This window comes from Oryza brachyantha, chromosome 9, assembly GCF_000231095.2.
Source record: "Oryza brachyantha chromosome 9, ObraRS2, whole genome shotgun sequence".
NCBI lineage: Eukaryota > Viridiplantae > Streptophyta > Magnoliopsida > Poales > Poaceae > Oryza > Oryza brachyantha.
The window spans coordinates 10,569,579-10,594,061 of NC_023171.2; the positions used below are offsets into that span (position 1 = coordinate 10,569,579).

The window sequence follows — 24,483 nt, forward strand, 5'->3', positions numbered from 1 at the left end:
AGCTGAAAGGGAGCTAGCAGCTCACCCAACTACAGTAGAGTATAACCCCCTTTTTAACTTTTGTTTACCTTGTAGTCCTTGTGTAAACTTGGGAGGAGTAGCATCAAAAAGAAAACCGTAGGGGGCTGGACCATTCTTGTCTCTGTGTCCATTGTGTCAAGTTGGCTTGTGTCACTCACACTCACACAGGCACAGTTTGTTTTTGTAGGCCCATCGTTGGACGGAAAAGCCTGAGGTGCTACCACCGACCTAGCCAAAAGCAGACCCAGCCCAACGTGCAGCCAGCCGCAGCAAGAACAGATACTTGCACAGATAAATGCTCATGCATGCAAAGTGCTACCTCCGTTCGAAATAAGATCATTTTTCGTTTTTTCGTATCCAACATTTGACTATTCGTCTTATTTGAAAAATTTATATAAAAATTTTTAAAAATTAGTCATGCATAAAGTACTATTCATGTTTTATCGAGAACAAAAATATTAATCGCAAAATCTTTTCAAATAAGACGAATGGTCAAATGTTGAACACAGAAAAACGAAAAATTATCTTATTTCGGGACAGAGTTAATAGTAGGGTTTCCTCCCTATTAAACGTACTGTCTCTCTCCTAAATTAATATTATTTTTGTTTCGTTTGGTTTGTTTAAAATAAGTTAATGTTTAAGCCATCACTGCATGAAAGTTATGAAAGTAAAGAAAACACATGCATTGGGATTATATAAGATAGAAAATAATTGTATTTAGATTTGATAAGGGAAGGGTATTCTGGTTTTATTTTTTATTGGTATATGTGTGAGATAAGTAAAAAATATATTTTGGGATTGAAAGAGTAGCTACCAGGGCTAGTAGTAGGATGTCTCATCCTGTCGTAGTAACCTATATGGTCTACATGTCGACTATGGAGTTGTTGCTCAGGTAAAAAAAAACGAATATATTTGAAGTTATCTTTTGGTGACAGATAACCTACGTATTTGTAACGAAAAATAATTTATAAATAAAATATTTATATACATATTCTTAGTGATAAAAAACCAAGACTAAAAACAAACTACGATAAATAAAACCTAAAATCAACTCCACATGTAAAGTTGTAAATACAAATTTTGGTTTATAAGTATAAGCATAAAGTAAAAGATGATGACCATATTTTTTTAGTTTAAAACTTAAGTAAGTATACTAAGGACCACATTATCTTTTCAGAGGTAATATACATCATATTTTCTAATTTGAAACTTAAGTAAATATACTAAGGATGTACCACGTAATAGAAAAAACACCTCCTAATACCTTACCGTAAAATCACTCAATAGAAATACGTCTAAAATGTTTCCTTCTTCATCCTGGAACCACATATTGATCGTCTTCTTGATCACAATAGAAATATGACAATATAATGAAAAAGGGACATGCGAACCACTGATCAACTCAAACCTTTTCGCATACGCAGTCAATTCCTAATGGTAGGATATGTATAGGGTTGGGTGAGGGAAACGAGCTAAATTACTGAAAGCATGAGAGCGACAGTGATATATAGGCAAAGTTATAATTCAGGTATGGAACCTCTCCTCTCCCGTGAATTATCTACAAAGACGGCATCATTGTTCGCTGAAATTAAGCATAAGAGAAAGAGCTTGTTAATGATTACAAAATAGTTTATGGGTAAATCTTGATATATATGTTTGTAGCGATCTAAAAAACAAAAACCAAAAAATAAAGTAGGACAAAACATCAAAATTAAATTTAAATTTAAGTTTTTAAAATTTAAATTTTAGTTTATAAGCATGAAGATAAGCAAAAATATGAGAGGGGCAAAATTTATTAGTGGAGAAAAGTAGGATCAGATTGGTCAGTGTGCAGGGCTTGATGGAGCTAAGAGCAATCCCAGCAAATACTTATCTTATCATCCATTATAAAAATAGAGTATGTGAAAAAAGATGCTTCAGCAGATACTTCATTCCATATAAAAAAGAGAAACTCAATATTTAGAGTTTCTCTCTCCTCACCCTATATCTTAACATCCAATCTTAAGAGGAGAGAGCAATAACAATATAAGAGAAGAGATTATAAAATATTAATAAAATATATATGGAGGATGTAATATAGATGTTATGTTGGAGTGATAACTAGTGTGAAGAGATTTTATTTTAAAAGATGAGTAAAGTGCATGACCGATCCTTAAACTTATGGCGCGGTACCACTTAGGTCCATAAACTTAGAAAATGCACGTTTAGGTCAATGAACTTGTTTTAATGTACCATCCAGGTCCATGAACTCGTTTTAATGTACCATCCAGGTCCATGATTTTAGACATTAAAACGAGTTCATGGATCTAAACGTGCATTTTCTAAGTTTATGGACCTAAGTGGTACCGTGTCATAAGTTTAAAGACCGGCCATATATTTTGCTCTTAAAAGATCATCCAAATAACAATACAAATAATCAAATTTGTATGAATTGTTGCAAATGCTCTAGCAAAGGGATTTGGATGTGGGGTTGGGAGGGTGCAAGTGTTACTTATGGATGAAAGGAAGATGAAATACGGTTAGTTTTGCGTGCATAAATTTAAAATATATAGTATTGTGCCCATAAAAAGTTTAAAGACAGACAGTCCAAAAAGAGACCTCACATGCTAAAAAAACAAACGAGAGATGCAAAATTGTGCATTTTCCAGTTGGACGAATAATGTCAAATCCGACCAGAATTAGAATTATGTTATTTCCACTTGATTCCTATCATATAACCCATAGAGTCCAGTGTTCCGGCTAAGGATTTCAAGATAGAAAAAGTATCTTAACAAACTGAGTCATGCCAAGTATACGTGACAAATGTTTCCCGTGTTTTTTCTTCAATGCAACTAACAAACATTCTAGGCGCCATATGCCTTACAACATATAGCATGGGAATAGTGAACCAACTTGTGTGTGTAATGAACATATACATATATATGCTATGAAGAAATATAAATTATACGTACGCTAGTATTATTTGAAACAAACTTGTATTTTAGAGATAAAAATAGAAACAATAGGCTATTTTGTAATAGTTTATACACGAAAGAATAGTTAGTAAAACAACACATATAAAAAGTGATGCACAGAGAGAAAAGGAGAAGGAACCAGCTAGGACAAAAGAAGGCACAAGCCACACAACTACAGGTGAGATGATCATGGGCACACACACACTGAACTGCAGGACCACAGCTTGCCCGGCTTAACTAATCATGTATACGTGCCAAAGCATGGCATGCACTAGCTTGTTGCTTGCTCAATACCACTCTGCAGTTGTGAAGCTAGCTATGCACATGTGCTCCATGCATGCATGCATCCATCATCCATGACATGTCTTGCTGCTAGAATGTTAGTAGCAACTACTGCAACATCGACTAGGAAACAAACTGCCAAGCCAATATATACGGATGATCTTCTACTGTACATATATTGCCCATCAGGCCAATATGTGGCACACACAGTTCATTCCTAGGCAGTTGAGATGATGGTACGGCAATGTGCGCGTCACATGATTAATTTCCTGCGCCATAGTCTGGTTGTTTCGAACAAAAGCCGCGAAACAACATATTTATAAATAAAAAATAATTTATAAATAAAAATTATATATGTGTATTTTTAATGGTTTATAAGTAGAGTTTTTTTAAAAAAACTACAATGAGAAAAAACTAAATTAAAGTTAAAAATTTAAAATATAATTTATAAATATAAATATAAGCGAAAGACGATACCCCATCAATTCCATGGTCGAAACGTTGTACGGCTCAATTGCTTAATTAATCCTAAGAGACAGGATCTCTTGGGAGATGAGAATAAAGCAGCAAAGCCCGGCATGCAAGAGAGAAGCAAGTGAGATCTTTGTGTGCCAAACTGCCAATTGCGTGCAACTTGGGTCGAGCAAGCTAGCTAGCCGATACGGCGAAGGAATGATTAGGATTTGTGCGCGCGCAACGGTGGAAATCATGGCCGGCGCTTGGCCTTTTGCTCGGTGGACGCAACGTGCGCCATGGCATGGCTGATGAACACACAGCTGATCGCCATCCGGACAAGACACCGGTTGTTTTCGTTCTCTCTCCCTCGCCCATCACCGCGCCCGTCCCATGCCTGAACCATTAAACTAACCACTTCATCTTTTCAATTCTATTTAGGTTTACGATCTAAAATTTGAATTTTCAATCTTAAATTTAGAATTAAATTTATAGTTTTTTCACAGTATTTTAATTTTCTGTTTTAGTATTTAAATTGCTAAGAGCACGTATATAACAGTTTTATCCATAACTTATTTGATGGTTGTAAATATGACGTTTGATATTTTTTTTTCCTGCAAACGATCAGCTCCCTTGCGACGCGTACGGACACCCGCATGAATACAGCAGCCGGCCGATCGAAGCCGCCATGAACCCAACCACATGCAGATGCATGGGTGGTTAGCTTCTCGGTGAATCTCTGGCCGCTTTTGGGACGGGCGAATGGCAGAGGCGATCGAATCCTGAAAGAGATCGATCAGTGTTTTTTTCCCCCTATCTTTTCCGGCGATCAATGTCTTTTTGGCGAGTACGAACGAGATGGATCGATCGATCGACGCGGCTGCTTTTTATGCGTATATATTCATCTTCATGTTCGCCTTTTCGATCGTGATAAAGCGACCGGGGACAACACGCATGAATGCATTTGGCCGTATATTTTTACTTTTGGGTTCTTCTCGGTCTCGGTGTCGAGCGCGCGAGGATAATTAATGTACAGCGTATAGCTCTACCTACAATGTACATGCTCCTCGGGATGTTAGCGGAGCGGATTCGAACGGATAGTGGTCATATCATATCCTAAACCATAATTTTTAAACGGATACGGGGCAGATGCAGATGTTTTCGGATGCGGATTGTCGTGGATGTCGGAAATGGTACGGAGTCGGCTCAAAAACGGATTATTATGACCGAATGTGACATGTACATGTTATCAATACATTATCATTCAATATTGATGAAAAATATTTAGGCTATTGATGGTCTTTTGATTGAGTGCTTTGTGGGCTAACAAACTCGGATTATCCGCTAGAACGACTATCGGATAATCCGGTAAAAAAATCGGATAATCCGCATCCACCGGATATTAGTGATACCATATCCGTATCTGAATCCGCAACTCACTATCTGAATCCGACTCTGTATCTATCGGATAGTTGCAAACCTCTACCACATCCTCAATTTAAACGGATTCGGGTAGGATCGGATCGGATATTATCCGATCCGTTAACACCCCTACATACTCCCCTCCACTTCAATGATTATTGCCATTTTAGATAATCACATAGTCTCCAAAACATATTTTGTTTATAATTTTAGATAATCACATAGTCCCCAAAACATATTTTGTTTATATAATTATATGTTATTTTCATATATAATTTCACGTACGTGAGTGAGAGGACACATCGTTATTTCACGAAGAACCCCCTCCCTCAATAAACGAAGATATTTCTACCGCCTATCATCTATTTTAATAGCTATTCCGTCATCACTTATCATCTTTATCTCAACCAAACATAAACATTATCTATTTACATTTTTTACACACATGCTATTCCTAAACAATCACAAACTTACTCTAATTATTAATCCCACGAAATTTCTTAATATGCCACATATATTTTAGGATGTAATGCGTATTATCAACTCCATCCGTTACAAAACTGCAGCTACCTCAGTAATGACCGGACACTGCCTATATAAGTATATTATGTATAGATTTATTGTACTAGATAATATTTTGGGACGAAGGGAGTAACAAGTATTCTTTACATCCTTAAATATTTGACGCCGTTAAATTTTTACACATTTAACTATTTATCTTATTTAAAAAATTTACATAATTATTAATTATTTTTATATCATTTTATTTATTATTAAATATACTTTTGTGTATATATATATTTACATATTTAATAAAAGAATTTAAATAAAACGAATAATCAAACGTTTATAAAAAGACAATAACGTTAAACATTTAGCATTTAGGTACGGAGGCAGGCAGTAACACGTAATTCAGTGGACGTCTGTACCCGTAAGCTAGCTACCTACGACTGTTCCATACATTTTGCTCCCTGATTCTGACAACTAATGATATTACGACAGCTACGTACATACGCTGCTGCTGAATATAACGTGCATGATGGATGGTCGTATTCATCTACGCCCATTTTGCATACTTCCGTGCAGCAGGCAGCTGCAGGCACGTACCTTACTTGCGTACAACCAGTCGGCAATTTGGCACGATCTAGCCATTATCGACATTGAAGCATGGCAATGTAAATGCCCATCATGCACCGGCCGCTCAGAGTTAAATAAAGCGTACCGGTTTTTTTTCTTTTTTGCCATAGTCCATTAATTTTGAGAAATTACTTTAGAAAGTAATCAGAGTTATAATTTTATATTTAGAGATACAAATTTTTAGTGCTAAATTTTGGTATCTCTAAATACTTACTACCTGAAGATACCATTGTTTTAAATTAGAAAATATGGTACTTGCAGAAACTATTAGCTTCATCATTTTTGTTTTTATAAACCAAAATTAAATTTTTAACTTTAAATTTGAAGATCATTCTGGTATTTTTAATCTTGGTTTATTTTCAACCTTTATTTTAAACCAATTTTTTCATCCATAAGAAGGTAACATGAGGTACCACTTGGTACCAAATTTTACATAGAAAGCAAATTTTACATAGAAAACAGTGGTACCAAATTTTACATAGAAAACAGTGCTATCTTATGTATCTTCTCAAGGATGAAAAAATTGCTCTTATTTTTAGATGGTTAACAACATGTATATAAAATTTTTATTTATAAATTGTTTTTTATTTGCAAAATACTTAATTTGTTTTTTTCAACCAACAACGTCAATATATGCACAACAAACTACGAGTTACCAGCAATATATTAACTAGTTTTTTGACAACTAATATACTTAGCTAATCGTAGAGAAAACTAGCTCTATTATTGTTACATGTCAAGTAGTAAAACTTTAATTTACTGTGTCCAAATTTTAACTAGAGGAAAACACTTATTTCAAGATAAAGGTAATATATCGTATATGTTGTTGAATCATGAATAATGGTCTCATATTTCATCTTAAGTTTGCTATAATATATCTTAAGGATATTTCATATTTCATCTTTAAGGTTGCTCACTCGGTATATGGTTGATCGATCTCAACCAATTTTTTGTTTATAACTTATTTTTAGGATTAATTTATTGGTTTTATTGTCATTTTTCATCACTCAACTATGGTTTTATGAAGCGTTAAGATCGATGAAAAGTAGATTTTTTTACCATAAAAATATTATTTTTATTTTGATTCAATTGGATCCGATCGCTACCGGAGTCCGTTTGAGCAGCTAGTGACAGAGATCAGCTTACTAATTAGTGCCATTTAACGAACAAACAACACATACGACATACTCTCTCCGTCCCAAAATAAAACATCTTTTACTTTTTGACGCTTCGTCTTATTAAAAAAATTTACGGTTAATATTTTTGTTTTTACTAGATGATAAACCATGAATAGGATTATACGTGCGACTAATTTTTTTTAATTTCTCAAGTTTTTAAATAAAACGAATGGTCAAACATTGAACCCATATTATCAATTAATAGGCAGCATGCCTCTAAAAAGCATGTATTGTACCTGTCGTGTTTTCCTATAAATCAATGTGGGAGAGTACTGTGCTACATATGACAGTGCTGCTAGCAGGGTCAGAATATATCTGGTGATAAACATGGGTGGAGCAGTTCGTAGTAAAGGAGTGATGTCTATTGAGTTAATGAAGCCAGAGTATTCCTTCGCCCGTCCAAAAATAATATTCATTGTCTCCCAATTGTTTATCCTAAAATAAATTTATTTGCATGTAATAATTGCATTAAATTTATGAAAGTAAAATTGATTATATTAAAAAAATAAAGCAAGGAGAGGTTGCATAGGGATTTGATAAATTAAGTGAAGGGTATTCTCTATTTCTTTATGTGTATAATATGCGTGCGATGAATAAAAAATAAATTTATCGGCGGCACCAGTCATAGGCACCCAGCACAATCATCTCGTAAGTTTGCTATAATATATAAAAAGATATGGTGATATTTTTAGGTGTCTTTCTAAGCAGTGATGAATCTAAGATCCAAAGGTTGGAGGGACAGATTACCTTCTTCTACCTTCACCTTTAGCCCCATCTTCTTCTGCCTTCCCTCTTCCTCCCCTCCCTCCCCTCTATTTTTTACAGGAAATCTAGTGTGTATGGGGAACTAGAGTCCCGCTAGCCCCCTTTAAATCCGCCCCTATTTTTTACAGGAAATCTAGTGTGTAGGGGGACTAGAGTCCCACTAGCCCCCTTTAAATCTGCCCCTGTTTCTAAGATAAGGGAATGAAGAATTGTCTTTTTTTTAAAAAAAAAACGTCATAGAAACTGCTGGAGTTTATACAATCTCAACATCCCGGCAGATTTAATACGGGGAACGGAGGAGACAACACCATGATGCCCGGAGCATGGACGCCAAATCACAGAATTAGCAGCAAAGCAAAGCCCGTCTCAACGCTGCATCTGGGGTAGGTTTCCTTGGGTCTTAAGGTGGTGTTTACGTTGAGAAAATTTTTAGAAAAAGTGTCACGTCAAATATTTGATCGGATGTCGGAAGGGGTTTTCGGACACGAATGAAAAAACAAATTTTCCAGCTAGCCTGTAAACCACGAGACGAATCTTTTGAGCCTAATTAATCTGTCATTAGCACATATTGGTGAATGTAGCATTTATGGCTAATCATGAACTAATTAGGTTTAAAAGATTCGTCTTAAGATTTCTTCTATAACTGTGTAATTAGTTTTTTGATTTATCTATATTTAATACTTTATTTATGTGTTCAAAAATTTAATGCGATGTTTTTGAAAAAAAAATTTGGGAACTAATAAGACCTAAGCCAGCCAGCCTCCCCACTTTATGCATGTACATGTGGAACAGTGGAATAATTGCCTTGCTCATCTTCTTCCGAACTCTCTCTCTCTCTACGAAGGATGGCCCCCACATTCCCGTCGGCGTTGCCAAACACCCCCACAGTGCCTCGATGTCTGTCGGGCTGATCGGTCGTTCAATCAATCGATCGATCGATCTGTCTCAGTTTTCGTGCGTGCGTAAGCTGCAGTTCTTGGTCTCGATGATTTCTGTACGTACGTATATAGATATGCGCCGGGGGTCCATTGCTTTATGAAACCGCAATGGTTATCAGTGCGTTGATCAGCTTGATTTTCATTAGTATGTATTTCAAACGGTTAAGCGACATGTTTCGTGTAAATTTTTTTATATAAAAGCTGCTTTGAAAAACAAATAAATCCATGGGTCTATATTTTATTAACTAATATTTAATTAATTATATACTAATAGAACCTGGCCACTTAAGTTGGGCTAGGGAGGGAGGGGGAGCTTCTCCCTAAGCATGGAAAATGGAATAAGTTAGATCATAACTAATTTTAAGTATCAGCTTTAAAAACTAAACCGCTATATTTTTAAAGCAATTTTCATATGAAATATTTTACAAAATAACATTGTTTACCGGTTAAGAAATCATATACATGGAAAAAAACATTAGATTCTATTTAAAAGAACGTCTGTACCTATAACTCCAGGAACCTTCAGTTTCCTAAAAAACCAATTTATTATTTATGTATTGAGATATTATTGTTATAAAATACAGAAAATAAACTACAACTCAGATTTCTCACTAGCTCCTTGTCGAATGTCGAGTTCGCTAAGCATGTCCCTTTTGTGCCCCGTGTGGTCAGTCAGTTTCAGATCCACAACGGGATGTCTCCCAGCTGGATGATGAGATTATGGCCTCAGGCTCACCGATCCTTCCATTGTTTTTCTTCCTTGTATCGACCTCTTGTCCGTGTGCAGTCATGGAGCATGAAAAATAATGGCGTCACAGTCTAACATTTGTCGTCGTTTCCACGGCAGTCTAGTATCAATTGAGCCTCCCTTTTCAATTTTGCTTATGTTTATAAGTTAATATTTAAATTTTTAATCTTGAATTTATAAGTAGATATTAGAGTTTTTTATTGTAGATTATTTTTCAGTATCGCTTTTTAAATCACGAAAAACACATGCATAAAAGTTTTATTTATTAGTTATTTTTTATTTATAAATATACTGTTTGATATTAGACAGCAGCATAGTGCTACTAGTTGAATACACTGGGATAGTTTGACATGCTTGCCATTTTGCTCCGGATTATACCCACCGTTCTGCACTTCACTTCACCGATCTTTTCATCTTTCTGTAGCCAGCTGCATGGATCGATCGATCAGCTTCAGGGTGTAGCCGGCCACTGTAGCTTTTGCAGGTTCTAGTACAGATATTGTATGGTCAATCCATGAGACGTCACACACACACACACGCACGAAGAGGCAGTCAAACCACTACTGGCTGCTGTATGATCCGGCCAGACTTTTACAGCGAGAGCAGTTGCTCTCGTCGTCACAACCGGCAGCTTTTCCACCGTAAAGTTTGGCTAATTTTTTTGGTTTTTTGTTGGAAAACATTCAAACGAATTATTTGTAAACAAAAAGTAATTTATAGTAAAACTTGTATATGCATGCTCTTAACAATCTAAAAGCAAAAAACTGAAAAATAACTATAATAAAGAAATTTAAAATCAATTTTAAATTTTAAATTAAAAGTTTAAATTTGGACTTACAAACACGAAAATACGAGGCCGAGGAGCTCGGAGTTCTTTTTTTGTTATTTTTATAATCTCTTGCCTTTGGTTTTTGGCTCTCTCGTTTCCTTCTACTTGTGACGAGGCAGCTTTATTTCAGTGAACTGCTGCTGGTTGTAGCAGGAACTGCTGTACTAGCTACTGACTGAAATTAAAACATGTGCCCCCTCCTCTGAATGAATTATGGTTCCAGTTTATAAATGTGTTACATGACTAAAGGATTGCATTAAAACCCTAGGAAAAAAATGGTTGCACAACCATATAAACGTTGGAACGTTCCTGTCCAAAAATCATTTTAATCTGCATAACTAAAATGCGAGGAAATATATATTCACAGAGAAATGCATGAAACACACACGCTAGCTAGCTTATTCTGCATGGGGGCAACCGTACCTGGCACTGCAGCTCAGCAACCTCATAATTCTCTGGCCCTCTTAATAACCATTGTCTCTAGTTGATCTGACACGAGTTATTGTACGAGTTACCTATGTTGCAGGTCGTTGTACAAGTAGTAGTTCCATACAACGGAGTATATAAAAAACTTTCAGTCCCTGCTCTCTGCAAGTGTATACAACATGTGTGTGTGTTGCCGACAAGAGGAAGAATCCAAGAGTGAAGCGAACAAAATTACAGACACTCCAATTAATAAGACTATCAATGAAAGAACTTCCAAAGTTTCAAAGCATATGTTGTTGCCAATAGTAGTAGGTGACAATAGCAAGTGCACCAACTTTTTACTGTTGCCTCCTGTAAGTTCTGTTCTAATTTCCTTCTCAGCTGCTTGAATTATCTGCTGCGCCTCTGTCCCATAATAACTTTTTTATTTCTGTATCTAATATTTAATCATTTATCTTATTCAAAAGAATGTGTTACTCACCCTTTAAATTTGTCACCGAACATGTGTTCCTATGCACTCCTAAAAACATGAATTAATGTTTAGTGCTCTTTTGGAATGCAGAAAACAATTCATTTTCTCTAAAATTCTCGCGAAATTCCTCCAATCTGAATATGCCCCTCTTGATCTTCATATTGATGGATACAAATGTGAAATCTAGGATTTCAAATATATATTGAATTAGCACACTTGTATTTCTAGACATTGGGGAGGTCAATTTTTGGCTCTTTTAGAAAAAACATACAGCATATTGCAAAAAAAAGTAATTTGTGAATAGAACTTTTATATGTATGTTCCTAGCAATCTAAAAGGCAATACTGTAAAATAAAATACGATTAAAAAAAACCTCAAAATTAACTCCAAATGTAATGTTAAAAATTTAAATTTTGGCTTATAAGCATAAGCAGGATCGAAAAGATGAGGGTGTTAATTAGAGGTACACATGATTTAATATCATCATATCACTTTTTGTTGAAATAGTACTTGGACTCTAGGAGAATTATCTAAATGTAATGAAATGATTGAAGCCAAACTAAAGTACCTCGCGAGATATATATGGAAAAGCCCAATAGCTGACAGAAAGTTAATGTTTTTAGCTAGCAAAACTTCAACGATTAGGTGAGACATATACTGGATAGACTTTCCTCAGTCCCAGTAAGAAACAATAATCAGTTGCTTAAAATCATTTCAAAAATATAATTCTGCTTGATACATAACATTTTTTTATTTATGTAAGCGCGGTTGTATTCTTATATGCGACAATGTTGATCAATGATTATTCTGGATCCAGTACTACAATCAAACAGTACTTGGCCTTATGAATTCTTCATCGTACATCGAGAAAACCCTCCATTTGGAGCCTAGCAGCTGCAATTAACATACAAGTACTACTTAACTGGCATCGTTGAGTACGCTATATCATATTTTACTTATTCAGACAAACAGGCGATTAATAATCAAATGCTCAATAAGCATCCAAAATCAATCATTCCTTCCCGGCTCGATCGAATCCTTTCTAGGAGAGAATGACAAAGATCCAGTAGGATAATCTTCTTGGGTGCTAATCACGATGTGATAGAAACGGACTAATTAAATCAGGGCATTAAGAACATAAACTCTACTTATGTAGGAGTACACACACACAGGCCATGAAACTTCACAGATTATTAGTACAAGCCGCACGTGGATCTACCCACCTAAACGTCCTTGCGGCAACAATTTACAGTGGCATAGGGTACTTTAATTACAGTGGCGCTAGTACATTTTTCTCACTAAGAAACAAAACAGCTACATTAGTTAAATTATTTAATCCATCCCTCTCTAACAGAACTATACTTGCTCCGGTTCGTCATATCTGTTGCTTTAATCAAGGATGATGTCAAACTTTGAAGACTTTAACTATAAATAACTTTGAGAAATATTTGATGTAGAAATAATTTGACAAGTATTTCTATTACAATCATCAATAGATATATAATTTTATTGAAGTGTTTAGGTCAAAATTATTCTTTGGATAATATTATATATTTATTGGTGATTGTAAAAGAAATAATGGTCATTTGGAAACCATAATATTGTCTAAATCGACAGGTATTTTTAGTCGGACATATAGTAGGATACTAGGGGTATATATAATTAGAGTTATTTTTATTATCCTTAAAATTGTACTCTGTGTTAACATACTCTCTAGCGAAAAAACATATTATATCCAAGTACTAAATATCTCGGTGCACCAAACTTTTATACTATTTAATACCTCAAGCTATTTTTAACCATAGAGAATTTTTCATATAATTACTTGCGGCTTATATTTATATAGACACATTTCCTCAGTTACAGAGCACACGGCACAAACTAAATTTAATTACTTTTTTATTCATCTAGCAATTAATTAATTACTTCTCTTGTTGAAATCTACACTGCTTAAAAGGACTTCAATGCCTGATTGAGAAGGATACCTCATACCATACCATGTCAACAGAATAATAATATACTCTCTCTCTTTTGCCTTTTCTTTTTAGCACTTGTTGTTTTGTGCACTGACTTAGTAGTATTAGTAGCTAAGCTACTAGACAACAATTGCAAGCTTCCATCCAATCCTCCTACCCAAGCACCATCTCTCTATCCATTATGCATCAATCCATCCATCTACTCACCCATATCTATAGGATCATTGTGTGTTTGTGTCTGTAATCTCCTTTTTTTTCCATTGCTCCCAAAATGCCTTTATTTATTGAGTTGCCAGCAAGTCCCTCCTGTCCTAGCTGAAAGGCAATTAAGACACAAACCTCAGAAAGAAGCAGTACTTACCAACTCTAGCTCTCTCCCCCATATAACCCCAAAGAAAGCTGCTAAAACCTAAAGCCGGTGGAAAGCTGCAGCCTCCTCTCCTCCCCTCTCTCAAAACCTCTCTCCTCCTTTGGAGTTGTCTCTGTAGCATCCCACAAAAAGCCAACTCCAAGACCCTTTCTTCCTCCTTCCTTCCCTCTCACATCTCTCTTCTTGATTCCTCATTGCAAGCTCATGCTAGTATATTATAGTACTCCCATTCTCTCCCATTTGTTCTTTCGCCGATCTCTTCTTGTTGTCCTTGTTCTTCTTCTTCCTCCTCGTCGCCAGCTATATAGACGGAGTGCAAGCTAGCCATTCCGTTTCCATCGTCTAAGAGATCGTGCTCAGACGAGAACAGGAAAGGAAAGAGGGATTTTTTTTTGTTTGCCCTTCTTGTTTCCTTGTAAGCTGCCAAGAGTACCTACCTGGGACTCTTGGAGAGGTGGCCATGTTGGGTTCTTGCGCCCCGACGGCCGGGCCGCCGCTGCCGGACGAGGCGACTACGCCGGAGCCGTTCCGGTCGCTGCAGATCGCCACGGCCGCCGGTTCGACGAAGAAGAAGCGACGGCCGGCCGGCACGCCAGGTAAGCTAACCACGCCGCCCGTATTCGAGCGTAGTGCATCTAACTGCACATCCAATTATTGGTAGATGGGTCGGTGGTGGTGGTGGTAGAGTGGCAGGATAGATTTTTTTGTTGCATGTAAATTTTGTGTGCGTTGAGTTGGGTGGCCGCTGGCCGGTGCGGCAATGGCGACGACAATAACATGGATGCGTTCGGTGGTGGTGCATGCATGCAACGGCGGGCGGCGGCGGCGGCGGTGGTGCAGACCCGGACGCGGAGGTGGTGTCGCTTTCGCCGAGGACGCTGCTGGAGTCGGACCGGTACGTGTGCGAGATCTGCAACCAGGGGTTCCAGCGCGACCAGAACCTGCAGATGCACCGGCGGCGGCACAAGGTGCCGTGGAAGCTGCTGAAGCGGGAGGCCGGCGAGTCGGCGCGGAAGCGGGTGTTCGTCTGCCCGGAGCCGACGTGCCTGCACCACGACCCCTCCCACGCGCTCGGCGACCTCGTCGGCATCAAGAAGCACTTCCGCCGCAAGCACAGCGGCCACCGGCAGTGGGCGTGCGCCCGCTGCTCCAAGGCCTACGCCGTCCACTCCGACTACAAGGCCCACCTCAAGACCTGCGGCACCCGCGGCCACTCCTGCGACTGCGGCCGCGTCTTCTCCCGGTAAACACCTCAAATCCCATCTCCATTAAAACGTTTTTAATTCTTCTCCTTTTTCTTTACAAGTTCTTGATTAATTCGGTTCACTTTCTTCAAAGGATTCCCTTTTTTCGGTTTCCCTTTTCTTCGCCGTCGTCTCGTCGCCGCTGGGATGTTCTTTTTTTCGGGTTATGATTGTTGCATTAGAGCGGCCGGCCGCGGATCAGAGCACAATTCCCGAGGGAAAACGCCACGCAGCGGCAGAGCTATAGCTTCCATGTTCCCGTGTCTGTCCCTGCTCGAGCGTGTCCACCACCTGCTTGCGCATTTGTTTCAGCGGCAGCCGCTGCTCCCCGCTTATGCATCTTTGCGCGCCGCGCGGCCGCGGATTCAATGGCCGCGCGCGAGCCGACGAGCCGGGTCCAGACTCTCATGCTTGACAGGCTAAGCTCGAGGCAGGCGTCTCTGTGTCTCCCTGCTTCCCAACTTGCGGTGATCCCATGATCCATTGATCCCATCCAAGCACCAAGCTGCAGGCCCAGCTACGGCCGGCCGTAGCGCCGCACCGGCGTCGTTCACGTAGGTAGATCCAAAACGGTTAATCGATCTTGATCACTTCTCACATACAATAAAAGTCTCTTCCGGCTCTCGTCGTCTCGCTTGCCGTTGGCTTCGTCGTTCAGTTCGGCGGTGACGGTGTGGTCTCTGCACCGGTCGGGCGGTCGGCGGCGTTCTTTGTTTTGGGATTGTGTATTGACGTGGTGCTGATGTGTGCGCTGCAGGGTGGAGAGCTTCATCGAGCACCAGGACACGTGCAATGCCAGCCGCGGGCAGGCGGCGGCGGCGGAGGCGGGGAACGTGTCGACGGCGTGCGGCGTAGCGGTGTTGGAGCGGGAGAAGGAGGACCAGCAGGCTGCGGCGGCGGCGGTGTCGCTGTCGCGGACCGCGTCTAGCACCAGCCCATCCAGCGACGTTGTTGTCAGCCCCGTCGCCTGGCCCGGGGCCCCGGCGATGCCGAGTCCCAAAGCTGGCGCGTTCCGCGGCCGGTTCGACAAGGCGCCGTCGCCGCCGTCGTACGATCATTACCGTGGCGGCGCCGCGCACAGCCTTGAGTTACAGCTCATGCCTCCGTTCAATGCAGCCGGCGCCGCTCCGGGGATGGGGGCGTGCTACTACGCGGCGGCGGCGGCTCACCAGTCGACGGTTGTTTCTCAGGGTAACGACGCCTCCACGCATCTGGAGCTCTCCATCGGCGTCTGCAGCGGCGATGACCTCATGGGCGCAGCTGGGCAGAGCGGGGAGGCGTCGGCCGCGGTCACCGCGAAGGAGGCGGCGCGGGAGCAGCTGCGGCAGGCGATGGCGGAGAAGGTCGCGGCCGACGAGGCCCGCGCGCAGGCGAGGCGGCAGGTGGAGCTCGCCGAGCAGGAGCTGGCGACGGCCAGGCGCATGCGGCACCAGGCGCAGATGGAGCTGAGCCGCGCCCACGCGCTCCGCGACCACGCCGTGCGGCAGGTGAACGCCACGCTGCTGTCGATCACCTGCTTCAGCTGCCGCCACAAGTTCCGCGCGGGTGGCGCGGGGCCGCCACCGGCCGCCATGAGCTCCGAGGTGGCCTGTAGCTACGTGTCCTCCGTCGTCACCGAGGGCGGCGACGCCGACGAGTCCCTCGACGTCGACGCCACGCGGAGGCGCCTACAGCACACTAACATGGACATGATATAGCTACCTCCTCGTCGGACGAAAGAAAAACACATCCAGCTAGCTCGCCCGCCATGCATCATCTTCGTCTACCTCTGAATCGCTTCTTGTCTCACCCATCAAGATGACGCATGGCGAGAGATATACGCTGCTGCATGCTGCTAGGTTAGCTAGTGCAATTTTTTCTTGTGTCTTTCTTCCCGAGCTGCATGCAGACCGGAAAGCTAAGCAGGGCTTGCTAATCGTGACGTGCATGGAATCTTTTTGTTGTTTGCTTCCTATTGGACTTTCCCGAGACAGCATTACTGAGAGCAGTCGAGAGTTGATGCCGTTGTAAAGTGTCAGGTACCAAGAAACCGGTGACATAATTCACGACAACTTGTTCAATGCCTGTTTAATTCCTTTTGAATTTGGAGAAACAAAACTTTTGAGTATTTGTGCTGCATTTGATCGAGCCAGCTGGAGGAAAAAGGGAAAAGGGAAGCATGAGACGAGTTGGAACTTGGAAGTTGATGGAAGAATCATATATCTGAGCAGACGGCGAGCAGCTGGGCGCTTAAACGATTGAGAGAGAGCTTATCGTTTAATTGTTTGAAAACATGCTTACGAAAGGGTTTAGTTTTAGAGCATTTTTTATCTTTGAGATTGTACCATAGGTGTCTTTTATATAAAATTTGGTATATTCTATTATCTAAGGTATTAAAAGACACTAAACTTTAAGTAATTTTACGTAGAACGTAACGGTATCTCTGTTATCTTCTAGTTTTATGTTTTGCCGGAGGCGGCGTACAGAGCTCAAAGCTCCTCCCAGCTACTGTGACCGGTCAGCAATGGCGCAAGCAGTCCAAAACAACACGCAGAAACACAAAATGCCATCCTGGACAGCCGAAACGAGCGGTAGGGATAGTAATGAGCGGTGAAACTGATGCGGCTTGGAGGGAGGGAGGGAGAGGGTGCGCGTGGTTTTCAGTGCCGCCATGGCCGGGTCTCCGCTTGTCTGATCCCCTCTCTCTCTCTCGGCCGCATGTCTGCTCTGAACCCACCACCGTCGTCTCTCATGCCTAGCGCTGAAAGATATGCAGAAGGCGATATTTACTGCTCCTGCCTGCCTGCCCTGCGTCGCTCGTACTCCTACAAGCGAGAGAAAGGTGTGAGATCGAGTTTGCCGCTAGCTGAAAGCAAGCGTACAGATCGAGAGCTAGTCAGCTAGAGACCAGGTGAAATGGCACAAGCATATGCAGCACAGAAGCAGAAACCGAGGCATGCAGCAATGCAGCTCACACAACCAGCTGCTGACATGAGATGCCTCTGAATCATCCATCGATCGATCGATCGAGTTTGTGCGTGTGTGGCTTTTGTGATGCATGCGAGTACACTAGCTTTGTATAGTTAGCTGAAGCTCTAGCTAGATAGGAATTGATCGAGGGGCTTGGTGATAGCTCGAGCTGGAGGTGGAAGAAAGCTGATGCATCCGCGAATGTGTGCTGCATGTGATATGCACTGGTGCTGCACTACCGAGAATATTGCGCCCTCTTCTGTCTATCTGCCGTTGTTTAATATGGCTACAGTACTGTCATTGATGTAGGTGTTATGCTGTGTAAAGCTAAAGCCGATCGACCCATCTGGCATGATTGATGCCACACTGCTATATATCTTCTGTTCTGATCTGCCTCTGTTTGTCTGTTCATCGTTAATTTGTACTACTAAGCACCTAAGAAATATGATTGATGACACACTTGCCTATCTTCTTTTAGGAACACAACTTCACTGCAACGACAACTAAGGTACGCCCTAAAATTTGAGAGGATGGCACTTGCTAACTTTTATTTTAGCTTTTTTCATCGTCATTGAAATGATACCTTCGGTACAATATTTTTTAAGTATTCCATCCAGTTAGATAATTCTCGTCGTTTTATATAATAACACGGTCGTCAAAACATATATTTGACTATTATTCTTTCTCTCTCTATATAAAATAAATGTTTAGTTTTATTGATTTTTTAAGACTTATCTACCCATGTGATCCTAGTATTTTCTAACTTAAATATTTTAAATTCTACTAATAGTCAAAGTCTAAAAAGTTTGACCATATCCATGTCTAAAACGACAAGAATATAAAAATATAAAAACTTGATACCTTCGGCTACTAGATAATTTGGGATACTAAAAATTTGGCATGTCGAATTAATTTTTCAATTACTGTAAAATTAGTAAGTATAAACCATAAGAAGCATTCTAGATAGTCTAAAGTAACTTTTTTTTTAATGTTTATGGGCAATACCCCAAATGGATAAATAAGTAGTACATTCTTGCTTAGTCCTTACTAGAGATGGCAACGAGGCTCACGACCCGAAAATTTATTGGGCTTTTTACTCTATTAAAAGTTATATATGATCTATTTCTTATACTCATGGGTCTATTAATAGGACAAAATCTTTTCCCTTTAGGTATGTGGGTATGGGTTTGTTTTTTAGTCATCCGTACCCACCAACACATTGTAAAAAAAATCATATGCGGAGCCTCTATTCTAGTTTGATTGTATGAAATTATTATCTAGTTTCTTTATTTTAAATAATATTCATATGATTTGTTCAATTTTTTAAAACATTAATGTTAATAATATTGTTATCTAACATGATTTTGATGGTTGATATAATTATCTAATCATTGTGTAAAATTACCATTGCTATGAGTTAATGATATGGTTATGAGTACCCCTTGGGTATAATCACCCACATCCGGGTATGAGGAAAATCTTATACCCACTAGCTATCAGGTATATATGGGTAATGGGACATGAATTTTTAGTTATCATGAATATGGGTATGGGGCAACAAAACCCGATAGATATATACCCATTGCCATCCCTACTCCTTACATATAGCAAAAGATAGAAGAGATCAACAACAAAAACCTTGTTGAACCTAATACATGGCTATAGTTTCCTGGGAATATCTCTTGAGACAACCTTATAATCTTAAAAGAAAATTTTGACCGATGAAGGAATGAATGCCCTCGCTCCTTTTCATGAAATAAGTTGTAACTCAACTAAAATCTGCTTAAATTTTGAGTTCAAATTTCTTTACAGTAGACCCTTAAGTGGGAAGAGGAAAACGAAATGATCTTCTGCCGGTTGTGTAGATCTGTATATATTTATATTTAGGTGGCTGAGATATACCATAATGATCATGGGCCATGCACCTGACCTCATGTCTCCACAGCAAGAAAGAAAGAAAGAAAGCCATTTCGTTGTGGTGAATCTGAAACTGGGCCGGTAGCCTAGGGATGGGCATGGTCTCCTCCTCCTCCTCGGTGCGGGCTTGGTCCCTTGGCGTCGAACGCCACCAGCCATGGCGAATTCGCGATCGATCAATCTCCTGTGCAGGACATGTCCACAACCCCTCCCTGCACGCGCGCGTATCGGTCGCAATGAATTCAGAATTCAGAGAGTAGAGACAGAGGCAGGCAGCTCGTGGAGCTGGCAATGGCAGGCAAGGCAAGCAGCAGCCAGCAGGCGCTGCGTCGGTTTCTGTGCATTCAGATGCAGGGGAGGGGGCCGCTCGTCACTGCGTACGCTCCGGCTCAACTCGACATATGTCTCTCCTGTCCCCTTGTCTCCCTCTCAGAACTCTGCGAAAGACGATGCTGCCAAAGAAAACCAACAGCTACGAGTACAACGCATGCTATGATCCAATGTGTTCTGTTCAGCTGTTGATACAGGCTGTATGTATTCTTTGGCCTGAACTGAACTCGTTTTCTGTATTTAGCACATCAATGCCCGGCTGGTTGTTGGGTGTGCTAAGAACTGCATGAATTGCTCGTGGCCCGGCAATGTTTGGATGCTTTGACCTGGATGCTGTTGGTACAATCACCTGTTCTTTTTACGTTTTTTTGTTACATCCTTTTTTTTTTTTTTTTTTTGTAGCGCGGCGATGGGGTCGTTCAGGCAGTGGTGGCGCCGTGCCGCGGCGGCCGTGAAGGACCGGAGGAGCCTGCTCCTGGCGCGCGCGCGGCCGCGCAGGCCGTGGCAGTGGCACCACCACCGCGAGCTGGAGGCGGCGGTGGTCCGCTCCACGAGCCACGAGGAGAGGTGGGTGGACTACCGGAGCGCCGGGTGGGTGTTCAGGTGGGCGCGCACGTCGTCGGCGCTGGCGCGGCCCGTCGTGTGGGCGCTCGGGCGCTGGGCCGTGGCGCTCAATGCCCCTCATGGTCGCGCACGGCGTGCTCCTCCGCTCGGACGTCTCGCCGCGCGCCGGGCGCGTCCCATTCGAGCTCGCCGACTTCCGCGACCGCTCGGCGCCGCCGGCCAAGTCCCTCGCCTTCTCCGCGTTCGTCCACGCCTACTTCCGCTTCCTCGACTACCGTTCCCTCCTAGCGGCGGAACAAAACATCAAGGCTACGACGACGACGACACCGACCGTTGCGTCGCCCGCCTCGACCGAGTAACGAAGCTGCAGTTCCTGCGCGAGCTGCTCCTGCAAATCCGCCCGTACGGCGACGGCATGGAGGTACCCCTCGTCCTGGAAGCCATGGACTGCGCGCTCATCAAAATCTTCCAGGTCTACAGCGAGATATGCGTCGAGCGGTTCCTCGCCGGCGTGCCCGGGCCGACGGCACCGGGCCCAAGCAACTCAACCGCCGCGGCGGGCATCAAGATCCTCTGGAGGGCGGCGGAGCAGAGCGCGCAGCTGTCATCGTACCTCGAGCTCTGCCGCTCGCTCGGCGTCGTCAATGCCCGCAGGCTCCCGGCCTTCCAGCGCCTCCCCGACGAGGACGTCCGGGAACTCGGGAGGCTCCTCACGCTCGACGCCGACGATGACGCGCAGGGTGGTAACAAAGGAACAAGTCCATCTACAAGACTTTCCACAAGGACAAGGTATTGGTACGTGGAGTCGTCCGACTCCGGTCCACTGCAATGGTATGCTCCTCGTTTCAACCATGAACCATGAAACGATTATCTGCACCGACCGCCGTGGTGGCCTCCACCACCTTCGGCTCCGGCGAAGGTGGATGGCAGACCGTCCTCTCGTGCAACGCCGGCGCCGCCAAGCCCCCGAAGCTTTGTGGTCGAGAAGACGATGACTTGGCGACGGGAGGAGACGGGAAGAAGGCCCAAATGAATTCCTTTCCTATTGGGCCTGCTTTACAAGGAATTATGGCCCATATGGCCATGTTCAGGCCCACTGGGTTTCCTTTCTAGCGCGAATCACACACAAGCGGCCCATCTCGTATTTTCCAAGCAACCCGCACGGCACGACGGCGAGCGGCCGAGAAACCTCGCGGCGCCGCGCCCGCCGGAACGCGGCTTTGCTCGGCGTCCGTGGCACACGGCCGCGAGAGGGGAGAGAGGCGACGGCGGTGGCGGCAACGGATTAGCCGATTCCCGAATCACCCCCTCCCGCCTTCCCACAATTCCCACCGGAGCCCTCCACCCTGCGCGAACGCGCGCCGGCAGATTCCGGCGGGGATGGCCGGTCCGGCCGCGACCGCGCTGCCTCTATCCGCAGGTCGCAGCCTCTCGCCTCCAAGTTGCTCTCTCTTCCCTTCCCTATCAGATTTTTTTTTTTCTTTACTGGCCTAACCATCTGTGTCTTGCCCCCGATTCCCGTCGTTCGCAGGCTCGCCTCCGCTTCCAAGGCGCGACCCGTCTGTGGTCTGCGGCCTGACGAGAGCTCCGCGTCTGATGGTTGTAGTTTCGGCGGCGCATCGTGGAGCCCTAATGCTTTGTTCCGTATGCTGCTTGCTTGGTTGCTAATGCTAGAGCTGCACATTGCTTGCTGTTATTACAGGTTGCCAAGGCTCACACTTGTGTTCTTCTACGATTTACTCCGGTCAGCCGCTGGAAATGTGTGGCTGCGACTGGCCATGGAGGTCAGGGTCTCCGCGCTGGCCAATACCAGTTTGATGACGATGAGCCGCTGTGGCTGGCAGTGGTCAGAGACATCACTTGGTGAGTGGAGGTTTTGCTGCCATGTTTGTGATGTATGCTGGTGTCATTGAGTTGTGCTGCCTTTAGGGGTCTGAGGAGCTTTGTGGCCTTCCTGGCTGAGCAGCCGAGGCAGTTGAAGCACCTGGAGTGGCCGGGCTTTCGCAACACGGTATGCCATTTGCACAGAGTTGACCTATAGATTTTGTTTGTCAAATATTGCTGTGAATTGTGGTACGGCATTAAGTATGATTTTTTTTCGGCTCATATTTGTTATAGTTGAGTCAATTGGACAAGGTATGGGCACTTTGAGGATATATTGAATCTGTTGCATGTCTGGTGTAGGAAGATCTCTTAATGTATGATAGAGCCGATACAGTAGGTTGATTGTAAGATTCCAGTGTACCCTATGTCTGTGTTTAACAAGTTTATTGAACAAATAAATAACTCTAAAGTGAATACGGATGCAGTTTTGTGATGGTTTTATTGTCTAAGTCTGTTAACATTCTTGAATTGGTATGCCATTGATGGTATCTTTGCACTTACCTGTGTTTGATTTGATAAAAAAAGTTCTATCATTTGCAGTTGAGGACTGCTACGCTTACTCTTTTACTTGTTGCTGTATTCATTGTTGTGTTGTCGTCTGTGGATGCTGCCCTCTGCTACGTCTTGTCCTGGCTGCTTCGGAAATCTGCATAGGTATGCCTGTGTTTATCAATGTTTTACAACTTCCTGTTACATTGTACACTTGGCCGTAGAATGTATGGACCTTCTGCAATGTAGTAATTGCTTAGGGGGCATATTACCTGGAAAAATATGTACTCTCAATAATCCAACATGGTCCCCTGAGTCTCCCTCATGCTATTCAATTGAAGTACTCCCTTTGTTCCATATTATAAGACTTTCTGGGTTTGTCTAGATTTATCCATATATTAATGTATATGTTTTGTATATTTGTTTAGATTCATTAGCACATAAATGAATTTAGGTAAAGCCAAAAAGTCTTATAAGATGGAACGGAGGGAATAGTAATCTAATTTACAATCCCTGATGTTGTATGCCATCAGACAAAGCAATTACATATTTTAGTGAGTCCGACTTGTTATTTGTTGCCTAAATTTGTCATGTTGAGTTGACTGACATGCAACATTCATTGAACAGCAGGGAATATTTGCTTAGCTGGAGTCTGGTGATTGGTTGTGAAGGATAAAAGCAACACTACGGAGTGAATGATTTTTTGCATACTGTAGCTTTGTGGCCTAATGTAATATCCTCTTGTCCCTGTGTATCTTGTCACCCTGAGAGTGTCGAAGGAATCTAAGAATGCTCTATAACTGATATTTGTCCATGTAGTTGCTTACTATAGCAAGTTAGTGCGAACTGTTATGGTTATGAAAGGAAAGAAGATGCAGCGCGGTTGCCACCCCAGTCGCTTATTTTCTTTTTGATATATAACGGAATGTAGTTACAACATGAGTCATCTGCTGAAAATTTTGTATTAGATGGTTTGTAAATTATAATGTTAAGGCATGTTTCCATCTTGTCAATCCATCTGTGAGGATCTGAAGAGATTTACACTTCCATATGCTGAGATTTAAATTGCAGCATCATGTGCTTATTCTGATTAAAAAAAATAGTACTTATTAAGTGACCTCTTGTCCTTGTCCTG

At 42.1% G+C, this 24,483-nt stretch overlaps 2 protein-coding genes and 1 pseudogene across 3 annotated transcripts; all 3 read left to right on the top strand.

The window, feature by feature from the left end:
• The first annotated feature begins 14,029 nt into the window (after window positions 1–14,029).
• Window positions 14,030–17,507, top strand: LOC102703246 (protein indeterminate-domain 16-like). Its single transcript, XM_040527651.1, has 3 exons — window positions 14,030–14,567; window positions 14,812–15,214; window positions 15,973–17,507. Exons 1-3 carry the CDS (start codon window positions 14,432–14,434, stop codon window positions 16,910–16,912), a joined length of 1,479 nt encoding a protein of 492 aa, XP_040383585.1. The 5' UTR covers window positions 14,030–14,431; the 3' UTR covers window positions 16,913–17,507.
• Window positions 17,508–20,820: 3,313 nt separating this feature from the next.
• LOC102703520 lies at window positions 20,821–21,837 on the top strand (annotated as a pseudogene).
• Window positions 21,838–22,107: 270 nt separating this feature from the next.
• Window positions 22,108–24,361, top strand: LOC102705941. 2 transcript variants are annotated; one of them, XM_006660612.3, is made up of 6 exons: window positions 22,108–22,395; window positions 22,507–22,574; window positions 22,678–22,838; window positions 22,905–22,986; window positions 23,400–23,513; window positions 23,976–24,361. In XM_006660612.3, exons 1-5 carry the CDS (start codon window positions 22,356–22,358, stop codon window positions 23,511–23,513), a joined length of 465 nt encoding a protein of 154 aa, XP_006660675.1. In that variant the 5' UTR covers window positions 22,108–22,355; the 3' UTR covers window positions 23,976–24,361. The 2 variants fall into 2 exon arrangements, with proteins under 2 accessions (XP_006660675.1, XP_015696569.1); XM_015841083.2 differs by having other exon boundaries at window positions 22,272–22,395; window positions 23,979–24,361.
• Window positions 24,362–24,483: the final 122 nt, after the last annotated feature.